We start from the raw sequence: 22,433 nt of genomic DNA on the forward strand, positions 1-22,433 counted from the left end.
GACATAAAAAGCCCCGCAGCGGTGTAGTGCCATCAGTGAATCTCGCTTGGTGCACTTAGAGCGTTACTGCGACCCTTTTCATTCCTTTTACTGTACCTCCGTTCATGTTCTACGCATTTCTTCCATCTTAACTTGACGCCCTCTCCCAACAGTTGTTTCATAGTGTAACTGCTTTGAGGTTTTCTTCCTGTTGCGCCTTCCAAACCTTCTGACTGTCTATTCGTCTTGCAACGCTGAATGACCTCATCGTAGGTCCCAGCCCTTGATCTCTGGCCTAAATGTTATTATATTCCATTCCATTCCACAACATATTTACGGCGATTCAGTTCCTTCGTCATTTTATGTAATAAATGTTTATTTAAATGCACACACATAAATGAGGTCGTATACGGTTGCGTGTTTTACACACACACACACACACACAGAACGATTTATATTGTTCACTAGGATATTTTAAGCCCATTTTCCAAGACGAAACTAACAAGGGTCCCCTGTAGCTATTCTGATAAAAAGAAAGAAAAACAACGGTGTAAAACAGCAATTGTTACTATATCATAACACGATCAAACCGATGATGTCTTGACTACCCCACGCACTCATTCGCACACTCACTCTCACTCGCTTCATCTTTGCTGTCGTCACAGAATAGATGAATCAACGCGTCTGGCAAAACTCCGTGACGTCCGCCATCCACACGGTAAATGGGTTTTAGTTTGCGCGGTGCATTACAGTGGATTTCTCTTATAGCATTAATTCCAGTAATTTCTTTCCCTTGATTGTTTGTTGTGGAATTCCATGCTCTCTCTCTCTCTCTCTCTCTCTCTCTCTCTCTCATATATATATTCATATACATGTATATACATATGTATATATATACATACTATTACTATATATATATATATATATATATATATATATATATGCACACAGGAAAAGCAAAAAACAAACAAACAAACAAAAATGTCTATATCGCCTTGAAGTGGTTGCCGGCATCCAATACAGAAGGTTTCCTTTGTGCCTGATGTTTCAAGAGTAAACATTCAAAACCTGAAAGGATTTCTATTATTATCTCTGTATACAACTCGGTTCGTTTAAGCATCTCTCATCAAGTGTCTTGAATGCTTGTTAAAATGATCAGGAAAGCGGTATTTCTTCTTCCTCTTCAGCACTGGCCACATTTCTGTTTCGGGTCGCCGTTTCCTGTCACCCTTCTCCACCTTCCTCCGTCTAGTTCATCCTGACTTGTTCAACTTTTCTCCCTTATTTGCTATTTTGTCCTTCCATGTGAACTTTGGCCTTCCCCTTCTTCTCCTTCCCTCCACTTCCAGGCTCATTTAACCCAATTACACATGTGCTCTTCTCCTTTCCGCATAACATGACCGGTCAAACCACTGTAGTAGTTTTGGTATCTGGGCCTTTTTCCATATTTCTCCTATCTTGAGTGTTTGATCTCCTATTTTTTCTTGTGACTCTACACACCAATTTCAACATCATTATCTCAGCCAATACAGCGGTACGATGATGTAATAAAGAACAAGGTGTGATCCGACCATCATCTTGCTTGGGGCGCGTGCTAAAATATGCTGTCAGATAGAGCTTTGCTGTACCAACGAAAATTCAAATAAATAAGCCATATTTTATTAGAAATTTCTGTACTGTTTAACATGCACATTATTTATTTCTAACATTTTCATTCTAATAAACAAATCATAAATATCCTATCCTAAAATTTCTGTATTTTAAACTCAACGCGAAAAAACTGTTTCAAACCTTTATAGGCTTTCCATAGGTTTCCTACCCCCCCCCCCCCCCCAGAGAGAACAACAAACAGCAAGAACACAACAATAACAACAAAGACGTTTATAGGCTTATTCCCCGAATAAGTTAAAACTCTGAAGAGCAAATAATATACTTTGCTGTGTGTGAAACAGATGCTAAATCGGTGGCCGGACACAAGTCTTTTTCAGGAAACAAAAAAATAACCAAAAAGTCACAATTTTGACTAGGAAAGATGTCACGGGGAAAAAAAAAGGAACATTAATTTATGGTGGCCGGTAATAAAGTCACAGGGAAAAATTCACAGTATTTCTTGGCGGTCATTATCTTTATGATATTTACAGTCTTTTGTATGTTTTTACGGTCATCCCGAACGCCAAGTTGGATACATGCATGGTTTATAAACCCTTTGGGGGGTCACTATCTAGGAAAGATTTATGTGACATTTTTTCCAGTGACTCTTTTTCTATTATTTTTTTTTTATTTATTTACCAGGCTTCGCTAAATCACATGATAGAAGCATCTGTTACGTCTGATGTGGAAATCAAAGCGTTCCGCTGTTGAGACAAGTGCAAGTCAATTTACTTCCATGAACAGAGGGATTTGCCCCGTTCGCTGATTGTTCTCTTTAAGGATCAGATTTGCTTCGCAAGACAACGGGAAGGCATCCTTACTGTAGGAGTCAGAGTGCGTGAATAAATATTGTTCTCATGGGCGTAAGGGCATGACAACCTCTAGCTCAGTGGCCAAAAAGACTTAGAAAACTGGAATTTTGTGAGGGGACGATAAAGCCGAATTATTATTATTATTATTATTATTATTATTATTATTATTATTATTATTATTATTATTATTATTATTATTATTATTATTAAAAAGAAGGCGTACTCTATACGGAACAAGCCCACCAAAGGAGCCAATGACTTGAATCCAAGCTGCGAAAAATATGGTGTTTGCAATAAGAAGTAACAGAAGGAAATCTGAAATTATAACGGGTTTAAATTCCTTCCAGGTAAAAAAAAAAAAGTCGCGTTTTGCATTGTAACGGAGACGAAATAAAAATTATAATTGATATAATTTTTATTTCTTCTCGGTCACATTGCAAAATACTTTTTTTTTTTTTTTTACCTGGGAGTAACTTAAACCTAAGTTATAAAATATTAATATACATAATTATTCATGTTTTACAAGCCTAATATATATATGTGACATCATCAGAGAGAGAGAATGCTTTATAATAATTGTGCGATAGTAATAATTCATCATCGCACAATTCTAAAGGGCATTTGGCCATGAGGATTTAGGGATGCCAAATAATGGGCCATGGGCACAAAAAAGTTGAAAACCACTGCCTTAGGATTCCGGTTTTTCAAGTAAGTAACTCAGACTTAAAAGACAGTAAAAAGGTATTATTTTGTATTGAATTTACAGAATCAAATGCACGCAGTTTAGGCCGAAGGCCAAGCGCTGGGACCTATGAAGTCATTCAGCACTGAGAGGAAAATCGAGGGTAAAAGGCTTGAAAGGTGTAACAGGAGGAAAACCTCGCAGCAGTTGTGCTACGAAACAATTGTAGCATGGGGTCGAGGAAAGTAAGATGGAAGAGAGAATATGGACGGAGCTACAGTAAAAGGTATGAAAGGGGTTCCAGCTAGGGGCCGAAGGGACGCAGCAAAGAACCTTAAGTGACGCCTACAGTGAGCGCACGAGGCGCACTGACGGCGAGAATCGCAAGTATATGGGAAAGACAGTAGAGTGTAAAAACCATATTGGAGTTTATACCCCAACTGAATGAAATGTAAGTCAAGAGTTCACGTTTATTGTTTTATTATATACGTGCAATATAAAAAATGTGGCGTGTGTTTATTCACATTCATCAGACAATTTGCTCAGCTGATTTACGAAAAGACTGAGGACAGAACGAACGGCAGTTACAAATGGATTGTTGAAATGTGAAGCAGGTGGCGATGTCGAGGAAGGGCTGTGATTGGTCCGGAGAACGGTGACGTCACGGGACAGAATGACCAGTCATACTTCCAGTATTAATAATCCTAAGTTATAGAGAAATGCTCTCTCTCTCTCCTCCACTTCTCCCTTCTCTTCCTCTACTCTTCTCCTTCCTCTCTCTCTCTCGGGAGGTCTTATCGGAATGTTTACTTCAGAGCATTGGACAGAGGCCGTTTTCTTGTCTTCGACTAAAAGAGAGAGAAAGAGAGAGAGAAAGAGAATGGAAGAGAGCGGAGGTTGAGAGAGAGAGAGAGAGAGAGAGAGAGAGAGAGAGAGAGGTCAAGCATTTACCTTTTTAATTTTGTGTGAAGTAGGTTCACGGTGATACAAGTCATTCGGACTTCTTAAAACTGTAAATGACATATTCATCGACAAAAAAATGCATTGTGACTTATTGTCCCGGTATGACGTAAAAATGTCAGACGAAATACGATTGTGTGTGGGGTAGTTTGGTCATAGTTGACATATATATATATATATATATATATATATATATATATATATATATATATATAGATATATATATAGATATAGATAGATATAGATATAGATATAGATATAGATATAGATATAGATATAGATATAGATATAGATATAGATATAGATATAGAATATCTAATATCTAATATCTAATTACTAATAATATACAATATCTAATATCTAATATCATATATCTAATATCTATATCTATATCTATATCTATATCTATATCATATATATCATATCATATATACTATATATATCTATATATCTATATCTATATATATATATCTATATATATATATATATATATATATATAGAGAGAGAGAGAGAGAGAGAGAGAGAGAGAGAGTGTGTGTGTGTGTGTGTGTGTTGTCAGTCTTGTTAGCACTGCCGCTTTTTCACACCTCCTGTCAAAGTACGTCCCCGCAAAGGATGCTAATGAATTTATGGGTCATATGGGCCAATAAAAGAGAGAGAGAGAGAGAGAGAGAGAGAGTGGGGGGGGGGGGGTTTGGGGTGGGGTTCCAGTTGTTGTTTGCATATGTTGATTTGGAACAACAGTCCGACACGGTACAGCATTCGTTTAATGTTATGCGCGGTATGACAATCCCACCTGCAAACTCATCTAGGTAGGTGGGCCATCTCGCTCTTTTCCATGTGTTTCACGATATCTTCTCTCTCTCTCTCTCTCTCTCTCTCTCTCTCTCTCTCTCTCTCTCTCTCTCTCTCCCGTTTTTCAGTTACTGTCCTTTTATTTGTGAGTCCTTATCATGGGAGAAGATGTGATTATATATCAGTTGCAATATTTTTTTTTTTTATTCTAGCAATTGTTACACTGCTGTTAATCCTAAAATATAACCTGTAAGTAAAATTCTTTTTTTTTCCTTTTCCTTTCCTTTTCCTTTACTTTTTCCTTTATTTACAGTTCGTTCGACTCTTGAGGGAAAACCTTTTCTTCGTTTTTCCTTTTACTTTTATTGCTAAAAGTTTTTAGAACTGAGAAGCCCTTTGTTTTTCAACCCACGAATTTTTTTTTCTAGAGGAAGAGGTAATTTGAAGGGTTACTGGGAGGGGGAGGAAGGGGCCCCAAAGATTGAGAGGGGGGGAGGGGGTTGGGAAATAGCCTTCTTGTTTGTCAGGAGAACAGAAGAGACATTTGGGTTATGGCAGGGTTATTATTTTTTATGCTGTTTGGGTTGTTAAAATCTTGATTCCACGTTGACTTTATTGCTGGGTCCGCGAAATTCTCCAGAGAGAGAGAGAGAGAGAGAAGAGAGAGAGAGAGAGAGAGAGAGAGAAGGGGGTGAGGGGGTTGGTTGTGGCATTTCAGTCGACATGCTCAGCAGCCTCCGGGTTTGAGAAGGACGTGAAGGAGGAGGAGAGGGAGGAGGAGGAGGCGGAGGATTTTATCGAGGGCGTCGTGTGTTTGACATGCTCAAGTCCCGAGGGCGTGTCACCCTGATTCAGTGTTGTTCAAATGGCAGTAAGGTAAACACAATGTCACCTGTCAGCCGGCAGGCGACGACCTCCTCCTCTTCCTCCTCCTCCTCCTTCGACTAAGTCTTCACGATCACATTACCTGCTGGTGGTGGCCTCTTTTGAACTCCTCGATGGCGGAGGAGCAGTAGTCATATAAGGAGAGAGGGCTGGTTGTTGATATCAGAACGTCCCCCTCAACAATTCTTGCGCCACTCGTGTGTCCCGATGTCTTTCAGATTGAGATATTGGAAAGACGAGCAAGCTCTCTCTCTCTCTCTCTCTCTCTCTCTCTCTCTCTCTCTCTCTCTCTCTCTCTCTCTCTCTTTAACGACCTTTTAATTATTTTCTGGTAGAACAAGAAAGCGCGTATATTCTTTTTAAATAGTTTCATGGACAAAACTGGACATTTATAGAGAAGCATCTGCCATTATCTGGCGTCACACACTGTTTGGAGATTAGAAAAACTCGTGATTTTATTTTTCGTTCTGCTTCGGTCTCCTGCGCCTTATCTCTTAGGCTCCTTTTGTGCCTCGGAGAAGGTGCCTAGGACGCTGCAGACGTCAGTCGTGTTCCCCCCTCCCCCCAACCTACTATCCCCTCCGCAGTGCCCAACTGATTTTGCTGTAGATTTTTATGAAGGCGGCGATCACACGAGAGAGAGAGAGAGAGAGAGAGAGAGAGAGAGAGAGAGAGAGACCGTGATAATATTCAGACCGCAGTATCATTCAGTATTCAAATAGTATGCGGCAAACGTCAGCAGTCAGCTCAACGGAGCAAATTGCGACCAAGTTGCGCTGACATACAGGTGAGAACCAGACAGCAATACCTCCCCTTATTTGCCCTACCCCCTCTCCCTCTCCACCTCACCCCCCTCCCCCTCCCCCTGCCGAATCGGCAGCGGTGCCACCGAGTTCAGCCCGCACTGGTTGCCTGCCTGCCTGTACTCATTGTATGCTGATGGGGCAGGTATTCAAATATTTCCGTAATTCGTAAATTATTTGCGTTTCGGCGTCAGGTTGTTCAAATTGACGATGGGTTTTGCGCGCTTCGGAAATATTTGGCGGAAATTAAAGGTCCACCCGGATTAGGCGAGTCGGGGGTTTTTTGTTTCTTTGTATTAGTGGTGGATTAAAAGATACGGAAGTTGATTATAGTAATTATTATTTATAGCAAGTGAATTGTGTGTTTATTCGGGATTCATTAACTTGACGAAATGTGAATTTTTTTCTGTAAATTTTTCAGTCACAAAAACGAAACCGATTCATGAATTTATTCATTTTTAATTTTTTTATCTTTTTTTTGTTCCTCATTAACCTTTGTTATCGGTAATAACCAGTTAACTTCAAAATGACTCAAGAAGTTAATTATCTCAGTCATGTGGCCGCCCACCACCCAACCTTCCCATCTTCTCCACCCCCTAACTAACCTAACCCCTTCCCATTCTCCGCCCACCAAATAACCTAACCCCTGCCCCTGCCCCTGCCCCCGCACCCCTCTCAAACTACATCCCGCGATTTTGTAGATCACACCGAATTCTCCAACGGCGTGGTATGAATAAATCATATGGAGGTATGTGCGAGCATGGCTCTGAAATCACAGGCGGGAAAAGCAATAAATGTGATTTTACGTCCGGCATGATGAGAGAGAGAGTTACGCAGTGCGCATTTTTCCGTTCCCTATCGGTGTCATTTCGCATCGTTCTATACGATCGTATATCTCGGGTGCATTGTAGTGCAGTTTATATATATACTTGTCGGTGATAGTAGTATAACAACAGCAGCAGCAGCCGACACAGCTTTCCAACTGTTGCATCCGTTGGTGTATATCGAATTTGGTTCTGGGGCCAGCTTTTTTTTTTTCTTTTGTTTTTTTTTTATGAAGCGTGGAAAAAGGATTTATTAAAAAACTAGTTCGCGGGAGTGTGTATTTTTTTTTTATAATGGTATTCGGTGTGCTTTCGGAGAGGAGAAATTACATTATTGCTTTTATTACAAGGTAGTAGGTGTACTGAGTTTTATGTGTATAATAAATAAATAAATATAATATATATTATATTATATAATATATATATATATATATATACTTATATATATATATATATATATATATATATATAGAATATATATATATAGTATATATATATATCTATATATATATATATTATTATATATAATATATATATATATATACATATATATAGATATATAAATATATATCCTTGAGGTCTACTTGTAATTTTATGTAGATGAAATATTTAATAGCTATGAAAGAACATTGCTTAATACAGCTTAAAAAGGTGTTAATGTTGTGAATAAGAACAGCAACTGCTATATGAGAGAGAGAGAGAGAGAGAGAGAGAGAGAGAGAGAGAGAGACTTCCCATCTCCTCCAGTGAAAAAAAAATGACGTGTCATCTTTGGATCACCCCTGAGGTATTTTGGGGAAAATTAAAAACTACACCCCTCTAAAAGCGCCATTGTATGGGGACTATTGTGCTTCGGATTGGATAACGAGCTACGCGCTACGATAGTTAACTGTCGATGTCATGGACCTAACCTGTGTCCATTACGGGGTGTTATTAGTGAAAAAGGGTTCGAGCGTAATAGCTGACTGCCGTCCTTCCGGGCTGGCGTCATTGTGTTGTCGCTATTGGGTGTTTTTTACACCCCCTACCCCTACCCCTACCCCTCTCCTTCCCCCTACTTGAGCTGCTTGTTTTTTTTTTTCCACCCAGCCCACTCTCCCTCCATCAAAGTTTTTTGGACCACTTTAATTTTCTTCCAATGATTATAAGATTGGTTGAATTAAATAAGTATCACATTGACTTGGAATACTGAGAGAAATCAAAGAGCGTAAGTACTGCTGGTATGATTTGATACTGTCAATGGGTGTCTCTTGGAACTCTGAAATCTTTCCACCATTAAAGAACACACAACCTGTGTGGTGGCCTCTTTATAAAGGATCGGGTTCTGATCCTCTGTTTTTGAAAGCACTGATCCAAAACCTTACACCTTATACTTTATTTGTTTCGTTATTCGTTAATCTGGAATGTCTTACGAATAACCTGGTTGGACTGAGTTGAGGACTTGTTTAGAATGTTGTATGATATATATATATATATATATATATATATATATTATATATATATATAGAATATATATAAATATATATATATATATATATATATATATATATATATATATTTATTATATATTAATATATATATATATATATATATATATTATATATATATATATAAATTATGCTTAGGATCATTTGTAGAAAATCCACTCGTGGAAAATCCATCAGTCATCGTGTTAAGAGTCCATTGATGACGATCACGGGGACGCAGGCAGCTTCGTCATTAGTGCTAATTGGTTTTTGGTGGCGGTCACCCTTCTCCTAATAAGTTTCTGATAGATGTTCCCGTGTTCTTTTTTTATCACCGAGAGATTATACACCACCGGCGATATATATTAAATGTCTGTAAGCCGAACTGAAGGGAAATTTGTTTTTATCAGTGTTAGTCTTAAGACTTCATAATGCTCGCTCGAGTTCTTCAAATTGACGAAAATCCAGGTCTTAAGACTGCATAATGCTCGCTCAAGTTCTTCGAATTGACGTAAAATCAGACTCAGGCTAAGATTGATAGGAACGGAATCTTAGTTTAATGGCTGAACACCAGATATGTGATTGAATGATGTTATGGTAGTTATTTTTATATTTTAGCGCGTTAGGAATTTACAAATCATAAAAGGCATATGAAATATACTGAACCACTTTTTTTCTTTTTGTCCTCAGGGGAAGAAGGAGAGCAGAAGGAGCCAGGTGTAGAAGGTGAGGGAGGTGATTCGCCATCTTCAAGCCCCAGACATCGAAGGTAACTAACTATTTTTCACTTAGTGCAGTCCCACAAGGTCTTCTCTTTTCTTTGTTGACTGTTTGTTTTCGACTCCTGAAGCATGAATTTTTCGTTAGGTCTCTTTCATTTTCAGTATTGTTGACAGCTGAATAATTACATTCTTGTGTGAAAAGCTTCAGTAAGATGTTAAATGTTAGGTCACACATTCATGATACAGTTTGAGTTTTGTCGTATTTTGTTTTAGTTTTTTAAAGTAATAATTTTAGCAAAACATATTTTTGTTATTGAAATTTAGGAAATTTTTCAGTGCATATACGTTTCATAGGTAGCAAAGTTGCATTTCGAATTCAACGTACAATAATCTTGTAAAAAATTTATCTGTAGACAATCTGTAGACAGTGCAAGCTAAAGTAGTGGCACTTGTCAAAGCACGTTTGGTAACTGGTTCATTCTTTCAATTTCAGAGACAGTGGCAGCATCACATCACGAGATGGAATGTCTCCCAAAATGTCTCCCAGACATTCACCCAGGGAGTCTCTTAACTCGTCACCAGCCCACTTAACCTCTCCTAGAGCTACACCACCTGCTCTTCGCCCTCTGGCATCATCACCCCCGTTTATGCGAGGATCAGACAACGAGGCCGATATTCTCGATTTCTCTCTACGAAAATCACCAGCCCCGACCAGAGAAGACCTCCTCAGCATTTCTTCAAGGTCATCATTGGCTGGTTCGCCACCTCCAGGTTTACAGAGACCTGGGGATTCACCCTTAGACCTATCTGTACCACGCAAAAGAGCAGCTGATGCCCTTTTGGAGGCTGCTCAGGGCAAAATGCACCATGAACTAGCTAAAGGTTTAGGAGCTTGGGGCATCCCACTGCCTCCTCACTTAGCTTCTGCTATTGGACTCAGACCTGATTTAGCAGCACTAAAACCAGACCTTGGATTATGGAATGGCAAACTTAGAGATAGCACTGCAACAAAACTTCCTCCATTTCCAATGGGTATACCAACACCAACAGAAGCTTCTAGAGCTTTAGAGAGGATGAGCGAACTTAGTAAGCTTGGAGGTGATGGTGGACTTGACTTATTCAGAGGGGGATTAACTGGTAATTCTGGTAGGGCTACAGCTTGGCAGAGCCACTGGCTGAACAAGGGCCAAGATGCAACTAAAGATGTACTCAAATGTGTTTGGTGCAAAGCTTCATTCAATACCCTTGCTGAACTTACAACACACATGAAGGAAGCTAAACATTGTGGTGTTAATTTGCCACCACCTGTTCCACCACCTTCGTCAAGTGCTTCATCAATTCACACCCACTTGCCTCCACAGTATACACCTACCAAATCACAAGTCTCCAAGCCACCCTCTTCATCCTCTTCAATAGCCTCTGGATCATCGTCTTCAAGTGATCTCATGTCAAGCATCAAGGAAACGATGCCCTTACCTCGTAAATTGGTTCGTGGTCAGGATGTTTGGTTAGGCAAAGGTGCTGAACAGACAAGGCAAATCCTTAAGTGCATGTGGTGTGGACAGAGTTTTAAGTCTTTAGCAGAGATGACACAGCACATGCAACAAACACAGCATTACACAAACATAATATCTCAAGAGCAAATTATTTCTTGGAAATCCCCTGAAGAAAAGACCAATAATCAGAGTCATGTAAATGCAGTGCTTACATGTAAAGTTTGTGATCAGGCATTTGCATCACTTAAAGAACTTAGCAATCACATGGTTAAAAATGCACATTACAAAGAACATATTATGCGTTCTATCACAGAATCAGGGGCAAAACGAAGGCAGACCCGTGAAAAGCGCAAAAAATCTTTACCTGTGCGAAAACTGCTAGAGTTAGAGCGTGCACAACAAGAATTACGTTCTTCAGACAGTTTCAGAAGTGGCAAAGACCAAGGTGGATCAGGACGTATTACATGTGAGAAGTGTGGTGACAAAATAGACACTTCATTGTTTGTAGACCACATTCGTAACTGTGTTGGAACATCTAGCCGTGAACTGTTGAAGACAGCATTACTTTCACCAGACAGTGACTATAGTAAAATAGACTCAGCTCCTGAAACTGATAGTGAAGGCAAGAAGACTCCCGAAAAAACTCCTCGTGACAGTCCCCGAGAAAAGGACTTTGACAAACCGAAAAGTGGACGTGGGGCCTCAGAATCCCCATCAGTTTTAAATGCTCTTGAAAAATTAATTGAAAAAAGTTTTGACTCGGGCAAAGGGAAACCAGGTGCTGGCCCATTGGGGTCCAGTATTCTGCGTAGACTTGGAATTGATGAAAGTGCTGATTATTCCAAACCTCTAATGGACCCACAGTTGATGGGAATGTATGCTACATTCTCCCGACTTCATGGTGGTCCACCCTTAGGAGTTGGAGCTCCATCAACTTTCAATCTTCCACCTTCATTTGGTTCTGGTGACAGAGGGGCAGGTTTAAGGGGTGTAGGTGATGCCATGATGAGTCCCAGTGCTGATTCTGACACCCGTGACACATTCCCTCGGTCACCATCTCGGCCAGGATCTCGTCCTGCTTCAACGGGTTCTATAACTAGGGATGGCAGTGGAAGTGAAAGATCATTGGAACTGCTGCGCCCAGACAGTCATCATGCAGCCACACCAGATGATTTTGCAACCCCCACTGAAAATGGCGAAGATCATTCTGACAACGAACGTGAGAGTATCTGTGGTAGAGAAGAAGTAAAGCAAGAATTACCTGAAATTAATGGAGAAATGAGTGACCATGAATCTGTCTCTGCTAAGGAAGAAGTGAGAGTAAAGGAAGAAATAAGGGTCAAAGAAGAATTCAAGTTAAAAGAAGAAGGAGAAGAAGATAATAATGACATGAATAATGAACCCGGTCAAGAATCTCCTTCTGGCCGATTATTGGATTCCCCAGCTGGCTGTAGTAGTAGATCAGGAACTCCCCATTCTGAAGCTAGTGTTGGGAGGTCTGGGTCTGCTCTGGGAGCAGCTGGCTTAGGTGGTCTGTCTGCTCTTCTTGGAGGTGGTGGTGAAGGAAGCTCATCTCATCCACTAGCAGCTTTACAGAAACTTTGTGACAAGACAGAAACTCAGCCCAGGCCACCACCAGTGAGTGGTGCTTCAACAGGACCTCAGACAAATCCAGGGGCAATACTAGCATTTTCATGGGCATGCAATGATGCTGTTACAGCTGATAGCATAATGAAGTGTGCATTCTGTGACACACCTTTCATCAGTAAGGGCGCTTACAGGCACCATCTATCAAAAATGCACTTTGTGAAAGATGGTGTAATTCCTGAAAATGCAAATGCTAAAGCAAGTAATGGAAAGCCACCTCCAAGCAACAGTAAGGCTACGACACCCCCAGCACCACCTGTGGAGGAATCACCACATTCGAAGTTCCTCAAATACACAGAATTAGCTAAACAGCTGTCCAGCAAGTAGTGCCGGCCGCTATCCCAGGCTCCCTGCCTCCCTGCCCTCACCCCCACCCACGTCCGCCAAAGACCCCTTACCCCACTCCTATGCGCCCCATGTACAGTGTGGCGTGACTCGTGTGTACAGTGTAACTATTTATCCTTTGTGAGAGCTTGGTGGCCCCTTTAGTCTTGTGATACGTGGCAGGTTGGAGGCTGGGGCGGCCGGGCACTGCGTCGTCATATCACCCGCCGCCCGGGACCGTCACTACTGGCGGGCGCTGCTCCCGTCCCCCGCCCGCAGGAAAGACACGTGCCAACAATCAAAACAACCCGCAGAGTACAAAGTGTGTGTTGTGGGCGGGCTGGGTTGTGGCCACGCCCGTAGTAGCGAGGAAGCCCGCGCCCACAGCCGGCCCTGGAGCACATGGTTCCAGGGGCCTGCAGGCGGTGGTGGAGAGGGGCGCGGCGCCCCCAACTCTGCCCCGGTGCGCCCCTGCCTCACGCTCTGTATCCTCACACTGCCCTGGGCAATATGATTGTCAGAGGGCTGTTGCAAAACTCTTAATCGCTCACAGTTGCTGTCACTTTTTTCACATAGTTATTAATATATATATATAGATATGGTAAGGATTAAGCTGACAAGGCAATGATCAAATTGATTGTTGATAATTATTATGAACACATCAATGATGTATTATCCTTTTTACAATATGCTGTCTTTGACTTGCTAAAAGTGATCTCAATGCTTTTTTTCCTAGTGTAAAAAAATGCGCCTGACCAAGAGAACCGAAACATAGGCGAGGCTTGGACCCACCACCCCAGAAGCCTGTCGTCTGACGGGAGCAGCGTCGTTAAGGGCTAAACATCTATTCATACATAGTACCTACTGTTATGAAAACATTCTAGTGCTACTCGTACCATTATTTCCACCACTGATAAGCATTCACCAATTTCCATCATAACTTTAAGTAACATATCAGCACTATCTGTAAATTCACCGAATTTTTTCTTTTTCGTCTTGAGTTCAGAAATTTGTTGTTGCAAGATGCAATGTGTTAGAAAAACATTATTTAATTTTTGTAAATTATTGTGGCTTTGAAGTCTCTTGTAAATATGAAACACAAAGGTATACCAGTATTGATATGACAAGTTTATTTTTATTTTGGATATTCTCCAACATTTGTTCCTTTAAGGTTTCTATTTTTTTTCTCAAGAAGAGGGTTAATGAAGGTGATTTGAAGTGCAGTCTGGAAACTTGAAAAATTAAAATAATTAAAATGAAACCCCGTATACCAGGTGGAGTTTGCTGTCAACTGGAATAGCATAAGAGAATTACCACCACCTTTCAGAATTTTTTTTTCTTTCTTTATCCTCTCTCTCTTCACTTCCTCCTCCTCCTCCGCCTCCTCTGCAGGTGCAGAGTTTACCAGGGGCGTTTGCTGTCAACTGGAAAAATGAAAAGAGAACTAGCACCTTTCCAAATCTTTATCCTTTCTTCACTTCCTTTCCCTCTTCGTCCACCACCACATCCTCCTCCTCCTCCCCCTTCTCCCCCCTTCTCCTCCTCCACCTCCTCCTCCTCCGCAGCAGCAGTTGAGCAAGAGACGCCTGGAATAATTCGTACCTAATGAGATAGCGCCTATCTGAAATGAGTTTCACGATCCCAGCCGTGAACCCGGCAGTTTCAAAGGCAAGTCAGTCGGATATGTTTCGCATCAATCATGGAGAGCCTCTTGATCACCAGCTCGATCCTTCACGCCAGTTCTTGTTGCATAAACCTCTGTGAAATCCCGAAGCTTCAAGCTTAGTACGCCAGCTCATTCCGTACTCGGATGTGTATGTGTGTGTGTGTGTGTGTGTGTGTGCGTTTGTCTCTATTATTGGCACACTGACTTAGAGGGAAATGTTCACGAGCTTTTCTTTCTTTCTTTGGGTCGTGTTGCACATGGAAAATCAAGGACGAAGTTGTTGCCCCCCCAAAAAAAGAAAAATAATAATAAAATAAAAATGCCCTTTTATTATTCTCAAGATTCGCAAAAAACGCGTTTTAGTTCGACTAAAACTGCCGTTCCTTTGTTGGTCTTTTGCTATCAATCATATCATAGGTGACAGACTTGACATTTCAACAAGCGAAGGGATTAAAACTGGCCATGATTTGAGATAACAGCAGCCTTTGATTGCTGGAACGACGACGGAGCGATTCAGAATAAACTCCAGAGAGAGAGAGAGAGAGAGAGAGAGAGAGAGAGAGAGAGAGAGAGAGAGAGAGTGGAGAGTTTGGAAGGACACAAGAGGTGGTATGTGTGTATATATAAGGCTTATGATAACAATCACTTTCAGTCAGATGATGCACGTCAGATCAACCCCCTGTAAAAGGGTTGTTGGCGGCTCCTAATTTCGGGATGATACATACTGCCAGTAATACAAAGGTGAGGAGGGAGGGAGAAGTCAGCCAATGCGCTCAGTCGTCAAGTCGCTTGATAATCAGGGGTTGTCAAGTGTGATTTAGCAGCCGGCCGCAGCTACAAGATGCGCAGCCGTGCGTAGGAACTCGTCCTTTTGCCCTTCCACCCTGCCCCCACCCCCCATTCCCCCTCCTTCTTTTCCCTTAAGAGCATCCTTCTTCGTCTTCTTCAATTCCCATCACGCTTAAAAAAAAGTAAATCTCAAAAATCTCGCTCGTTGTCCCATCACACTATCCCATTTTGCGAATTAATTACCCAGAAAAAATTTTAAAAACAATTCCCGAAATTTTGGCAGTCCCCACCCACGCCCATTTACGTCCAGGCCGCGAGGGCAGTAGCGAGAGGAGCTGTGGATTCTAAATGTCTTCGATACCAAAAGGAGGAATGAACTGACACGATCAAAGTTACATTGTCGGCTATGAGTCTCGCTGTTAAACATGAGATATTTTATTCAAAGAATTTTTCTTTTGCACCTCGAATCTTGAAGGAGGAGTTGTATGAATTACCCTGTCTAAGTAACTAAAGCCTCTCTACTTATTAGGTTTTATTACTACTTTTATTCTTATATAAGAACAACAAGTATGAAGTGTTGATAAAATATTGAGCAGTTTTCTGATAATTATATGAATGTCAAGATATTGTTTGAGCAAATGGAGATGGTAATCAAAAACTTTGTACTTGTGTACTTATGTATTCGTACTTGTAAATAATTACTTACGAAATGAATACGCTCTATAAAGGACACATTAGAGAGAGAAAAAACTCTTCTTTCAATCCTGAGAAAAAGTTAAACGAATCAGCAAACTGTTCATTCATCTCGTTATGTCTCAATTTCATTTGACCAAACTTAAACGTTTCGGTGGAAATTAACAATGGTAGATGCAAAGTATACAAATCAAGGTGATATTTTTTTTGTGATGGTTAGCTTGTGGAAAAAAAAATGTATGGAAAAAGCGAAATACACTTGTGTAATAGAAAAAAAACACACACAATATCGAGGTTGTGCGGAAAAGAAAGAGGTTGGACATCTCCGGCACTTTGTTTCCTCATACTACCCAATTATGACTTCAATTTATTCCTGTATAATATGATAGATTATTTGTACATTGATATTTTGTAAGTATATTATATATATTTCTCTTGTGATATGTGATCTACTCCTCTGGGTTGTTGTTATTGTTAGTATGTATAAATAAAAAACAAACAAGAGTTAGGGCATGTGTGCGTCAGTCAGCCGTTTGGATTTGTACATTAGATTCAAAAGTTAAGTTTAAAAAAGAAAATAATTGAGCTTCGAGTTGAAAGCTGTCACAGTATTGCCGTAATCGCACTCCAAAAGTGGCTTCATCTGGTGTACGCAACTCCATTCGCTGACCGCACGGACATCCCCTTCCTCTCCTGGCCTGATTGTACTTAATTACATTGACGACGCTGCTCCACCGCTTAGAACTGGGCAATGCTCTATCTTATAAAAAAAATGCATTTTTTTGTCAATGTAGAAAGTTAAAACTTCGACCGACAGACTATGCAAAGGCGTTCTAAGATCCTCGTAGCTTGTCGGTGGAGGTAAAGATATGTGTGTGCGCGCGCACGCACATGCGCGTGTGAGTGTGAGTGCAAGTGCGTGAGATGTGCTAAAAACAGAGGTTTGAGAGTCCACAAACTCCAGTGTCCAAGTGCCAATTTAAACTTTTCAAATATACGTAAACATGGAATTTCTATCGACATCGCCCGTATTTCAAAGTAAAAACCTGGGCCGTTCTAAAAAAACTCCCCTTTTTGTGAGATGATGAACCTTTATAAAAATGATCTGTGTATATTATCATGCTATAAATATAATTGGACCTATTCCTGGTACCACGTTTCTAATTTATACTTTTTGTTTTTGCCCAAGCTTCTTCCCACGTTTAGAACAATGATTGAGAAATTGTATCTCACACATCAGGTCAGATGATGATAGTACCACTTGTATGTCTTTTTTTACGAACTTAAAAAAACTTCCAACGAATCTTTTTTTTTTTTTTTTTCCTTTTTTTTTAAGTATTCAGGTTAATGTTTAAGTTGTGACCTACCCCGTTACCTTATTTGAAGGATTTTCTGTTGAGCGTAGCAGTTTAAGACCTCTATATCAGTCCTATCCACTTCCTTTTATAACCTTCTTCCCTATGAAGATGAAATCATTTTTCGTTTCTCTTTCTTAATCATTCCCAAAAAACACCCTTTTTCCAGCAAGGTACCCCTGGCAGCATGAAGATGATGATAATGGTGATGTTCAGTAGCAGGCTTCCCGAGTGGCTAAAAAAAAATTCAAAGTATATAATATTAATTCCAGATTGAAAAAGAGAGGCCGCGAAGAGGCCTCAGTATTACGACACATGCGTAGCAGTGCACACACCACTAGTTTTATCCTAAGTGGTAGAAAGTGTAGTGAGTGAATTAAAAAAAGGGTGTCCCATTGAAATGTATCTAAGGGTGTCCTGTCAAGAGTGAAAAAAATTTGTGTAAACAAAAATAATGAACGATTGTACGACTACAAAATATAAGAGACTTCTCTCACAGTGTGTGGTGATTATATGATGAACAAGTATACAATTTTCTAATAAGATTTTTTTTGTTCAAAATACATCATCTTATTGCCTCTTGTGAGGGGAAAATGCAGCCTCACAATTGACTTTATTATTATTATTGTTATGAGCCATGTGTTCGTAGGACAATGAGTATACCAGCAGTGAGGATCGTCCTCCAAAGCGTATATCTTTTTTATTATTATTAAAATTTCCTCAAACCCTTTATTTTTTAATTGTGTAATTTGTTTTATGTTTTTGTAATCCTTGCCCTCTTGATGAAACCTATTCCCCTCTTTATGAAGCACCTGTGGTTCCATGCTACTACTACTTCTGATGATGAGTTATTGGTTTTTGTACAGTTCCAAGTCCCTATTTGTAAATTATTGCGTTTTCCTCTCTTGAGCTTCCAATTGTAAAGTTACAATAAATGAAAATAAAGTGTCTGGAGTGGAGTTGTCATTTCATTTCACGCCCTTTCAAAGATTCTACTGCGATTGCTTTTTAATATTCCTAAAATTGCTGCAAAGAATGTTACAGCAACAAAAGCAGTAAAATAAAAAAGTAAAATTGAAACTACGGCAAAGAATATGGTGATACAAAGGGACTGATTGCAGTCTTACTGCAACGCGAAAATGATAAAAGTAAAACTGAAATGACTGCAAAGAATATGTTAATAAAAAGAACTGATTGCATGGCTTATGCAATGTCAAAGCAATAAAATAAAATAGCCGATATAACTGAAATCTGGTGACATAAAGGTACTACTGACTGCAATCTTACTGCAATGTGAAAAGTATAAGATAAAAGTGATACTAAATATAAGGAAAAAGTTACCGATTGCAATCTTACGCAGTATGAAAGATCAAATAAAAGTAAAGCCGAAATTCATATAAAATATTAGGTGATCTAAAGGTACTAATCAATCTTACTGAACATCAAAGTAAAATCAAAGTAAAGCTGAAGGTATGCAAAGAACAAGTTGATAAAAAGTTACTGATTGTAATCTAGCTGCAACATGAAAATGATAAAATAAAAATACAGTTATACAAAGACTGGTGATAAAAAGGTACTGGTTGCAATCTTACTGAAACATGAAAATGATAAATTAAAAGTAAAGCTGAAGTTATGCAAAGAATATGGTGATGAAAAGGTACTGATTGCAATCTTTCTGTAACAAAAATAATGAAATAAAAGTAAAGCTGAAAGTTATGAAGGGAATAAGGTACAGGTTGCATTCTTACTGCAACATAAAAATGATAAAATAAAAGCTGAAGGTAATGCAAAGAATATGGTAATAAAAAAGTTACTGATCGCAGTCTTCTACATGAAAAATGAATTAATCTGGATGTAATGCAAAGAATAGGCTGATAAAAAGGTACTGATTGCTTACCACAACACGAAAAAGATAGAATAAAAGAAATCTGGAACTGATGCAAAATATGTGGTGATAAAATGGTAATAATCGCAATCTTACTGCAACATCAAAGTAAACTCGAAGGTATACAAAGAATAGTGTAATAAAAAGGTACTGATTGCAATCTAACTGCGACATGAAAATGATAAAATAAAGAAAACAAAGTTATGCAAAAACTATGGTGACAAAAAGGTACTGATTGTAATCTTACTGCAACACAAAAAGATAAAATGAAATAGGTCTGATGGTAATGCAAAGAAAATGATGATAAAAAGGTACTTATTGCAATCTTATTACAACATGAAACTGATAATGTAAACGAAAAGGTGAAAGTTATGCAAAGAAGATGGTGATAGTTACTGATGGCAATCTTACTGCATATATGAAATAAACCTGATAGTAATGCAAAGAATATGATAATAAAAAGGTACTGGTCGCAATCTTACTGCAACATCAAAATAAAATAAAAGTAAAGCTGAAAGTTATGCATGCAAAGAATAAGGTTAATAAAAGGTACTGACTGCAGTCTTTCCGCAACAAAACAATAAAGTAGAAGTAAGGCTGAAAGTTATGAAAAGAATATGGTGATAAAAAGGTACTGGTTGCAATCTTACTGCTACGTGAACATGATAAAAAAAAGTAAAGCTTAAGGCAATGCAAAGAAAGTGGTGATAAAAAGGTACCGATTGCAATCTTACTACAGCATGAAAATGATAAAATAAAAGGAAAGCTGAAAGTTATTCAAAGAATATGGTGATAAAAAGGTACTGGTTACAATCTTACTACAGCATGAAAATGATAAAATAAAAGGAAAGCTGAAAGTTATTCAAAGAATATGGTGATAAAAAGGTACTGGTTACAATCTTACTACAGCATGAAAATGATAAAATAAAAGGAAAGCTGAAAGTTATTCAAAGAATATGGTGATAAAAAGGTACTGGTTGCAATCTTACTACAGCATGAAAAGGATAAAATAAAAGGAAAGCTGAAAGTTATTCAAAGAATATGGTGATAAAAAGGTACTGGTTACAATCTTACTACAGCATGAACAATGATAAATAAAGGAAAGCTGAAAGTTAGTTCAAAGAATATGGTGATAAAAAGGTACCCGATTGCATCTTACTCAGCATGAAAATGATAAAATAAAAGGAAAGCTGAAAGTTATTCAAAGAACTTATGGTGATAAAAAAGTACTGGTTGCAGAATCTTACTACAGCATGAAAAGATAAAATAAAGGAAAGCTGAAGTTATTCAAATGGTGATAAAAAGGTATGGTTACAATCTTACTACAGCATGAAAATGATAAAATAAAAGGAAAGCTGAAAGTTATTCAAAGAATATGGTGATAAAAAGGTACCGATTGCAATCTTACTACAGCATGAAAATGATAAAATAAAAGGAAAGCTGAAAGCTATTCAAAGAATATGGTGATAAAAAGGTACTGGTTGCAATCTAACAGCAACATGAAAATGGCGAAATAAAAGTAAAGCTGCAAGTTATGCAAAGAATATGGTGATAAAAAGGTACTGCTTGCAATCTTACTGAAACACAAAAAGATGAGATTAAATAACTGATGGTAATGCAAAGAATGTCGTGATAAAAAGGTACTGATTGCAATCTTAATGCAACATGAAAATGAAAAATAAAAGCAAAGCAGAAACTTATGCGAAGAATATGGTAATAAAAGGGTACTGATTACAATCTTACAGCAACACAAAATAAAAGTAAAGCTAAGTTATGCAAAGAATGAGGTAATAAAAGCGTACTGATTGCAATCTAACTGCAACACAAAAAAGATTAAATGAAATAAATCTGATAGTAATGCAAAGAATATGGTGATAAAACGACACTTATAACATTCTTAGTGCAAAAAAAATGGAAAAATGAATTAAGAATTAATGTAATTTTGCTCTTAATTCACTTTATTGCTATTACACCTTTACCTTATGAAGCAGGATTATGATAAGAATGATGAACAAGACTTCAAATTGGAATAGGGAATGCTGAAAAAGGTAGAAAAATGCTTAGCGGAACTGCGTGTGTGTTTGTTTTTACACACATACGGGTGTAAATACCGTACTAGATGTACGAGTCTATACGTTTTCGCGGAGTACGAGTGTTTAATTCGACATGCTTAGGATCTATATTGTTAATATATACACACACTATATATATATATATATATATATATATATATATATATATATAGATATATATATATATATATATATATGATGAGTATCGATATTTCAAATTTCCATAGGTTGTATATATGTATATATATATATATATATATATATATATATATATATATATATATATATATATATATATATATATATATGATTGAGTTTTCCGGGATATTTCAAATTTCCATAGGTGTGTAAATATTTATGTATATATATATATATATATATATATATATATATATATATATATATATATATATATATATATATATATATATAAAGGTATAAGCAACAAAGGAAAAATAAACAACGGAAGTTTCCGCAAGATCTTTCGACGTTCAATGTCCTTTACTTAGTAGATAAACACACACACACACACACACACACACACACACACACACATATATATATATAGTATATATATATATGTATATATATATATATATATATATATATATATATATATATATATATATAAACCGAGATTTCAATTACAGAACGAAAACACTACAACCCTGAATGTAACTCGCAAGATGGCTGGTTGTGGTACCCAAAAAAAGGCTTTAAATTACTGATGTAGAAAAATCTAAATTTTCATAAAACAGAAGGATTAATCCTCGATACTTAGAGAAACCTTTCTGTGAAAAAGAAAGATTATAGGTTTCATAAAAAAAAATTCTCAGTAATAGTAAAAATAAATAACGTTACCTCGAAGTGTAATAATGAGTAGAAAAGTAAATGAAGACAGTTCAAGTAAACTTGGTTGGCTAAGCT

At 38.2% G+C, this 22,433-nt stretch overlaps 1 protein-coding gene across 1 annotated transcript in view; it reads left to right on the plus strand.

Moving 5' to 3' along the window:
* LOC135206639 (protein tiptop-like) overlaps positions 1 to 18,508 on the plus strand; it is a 184,478-nt gene extending 165,970 nt beyond the window's left edge. The window contains exons 2-3 of the mRNA XM_064237990.1: positions 9,548 to 9,626; positions 10,073 to 18,508. Of these exons, the coding sequence (XP_064094060.1) occupies positions 9,548 to 9,626; positions 10,073 to 13,049 (3,056 nt within the window). The 3' untranslated portion in view covers positions 13,050 to 18,508. The remainder of the gene's footprint in view (positions 1 to 9,547; positions 9,627 to 10,072) is intronic.
* The last annotated feature ends 3,925 nt before the right edge of the window (positions 18,509 to 22,433 follow it).

This window comes from Macrobrachium nipponense, chromosome 31 (assembly GCF_015104395.2).
Source record: "Macrobrachium nipponense isolate FS-2020 chromosome 31, ASM1510439v2, whole genome shotgun sequence".
Taxonomy (NCBI): Eukaryota; Metazoa; Arthropoda; class Malacostraca; order Decapoda; family Palaemonidae; genus Macrobrachium; species Macrobrachium nipponense.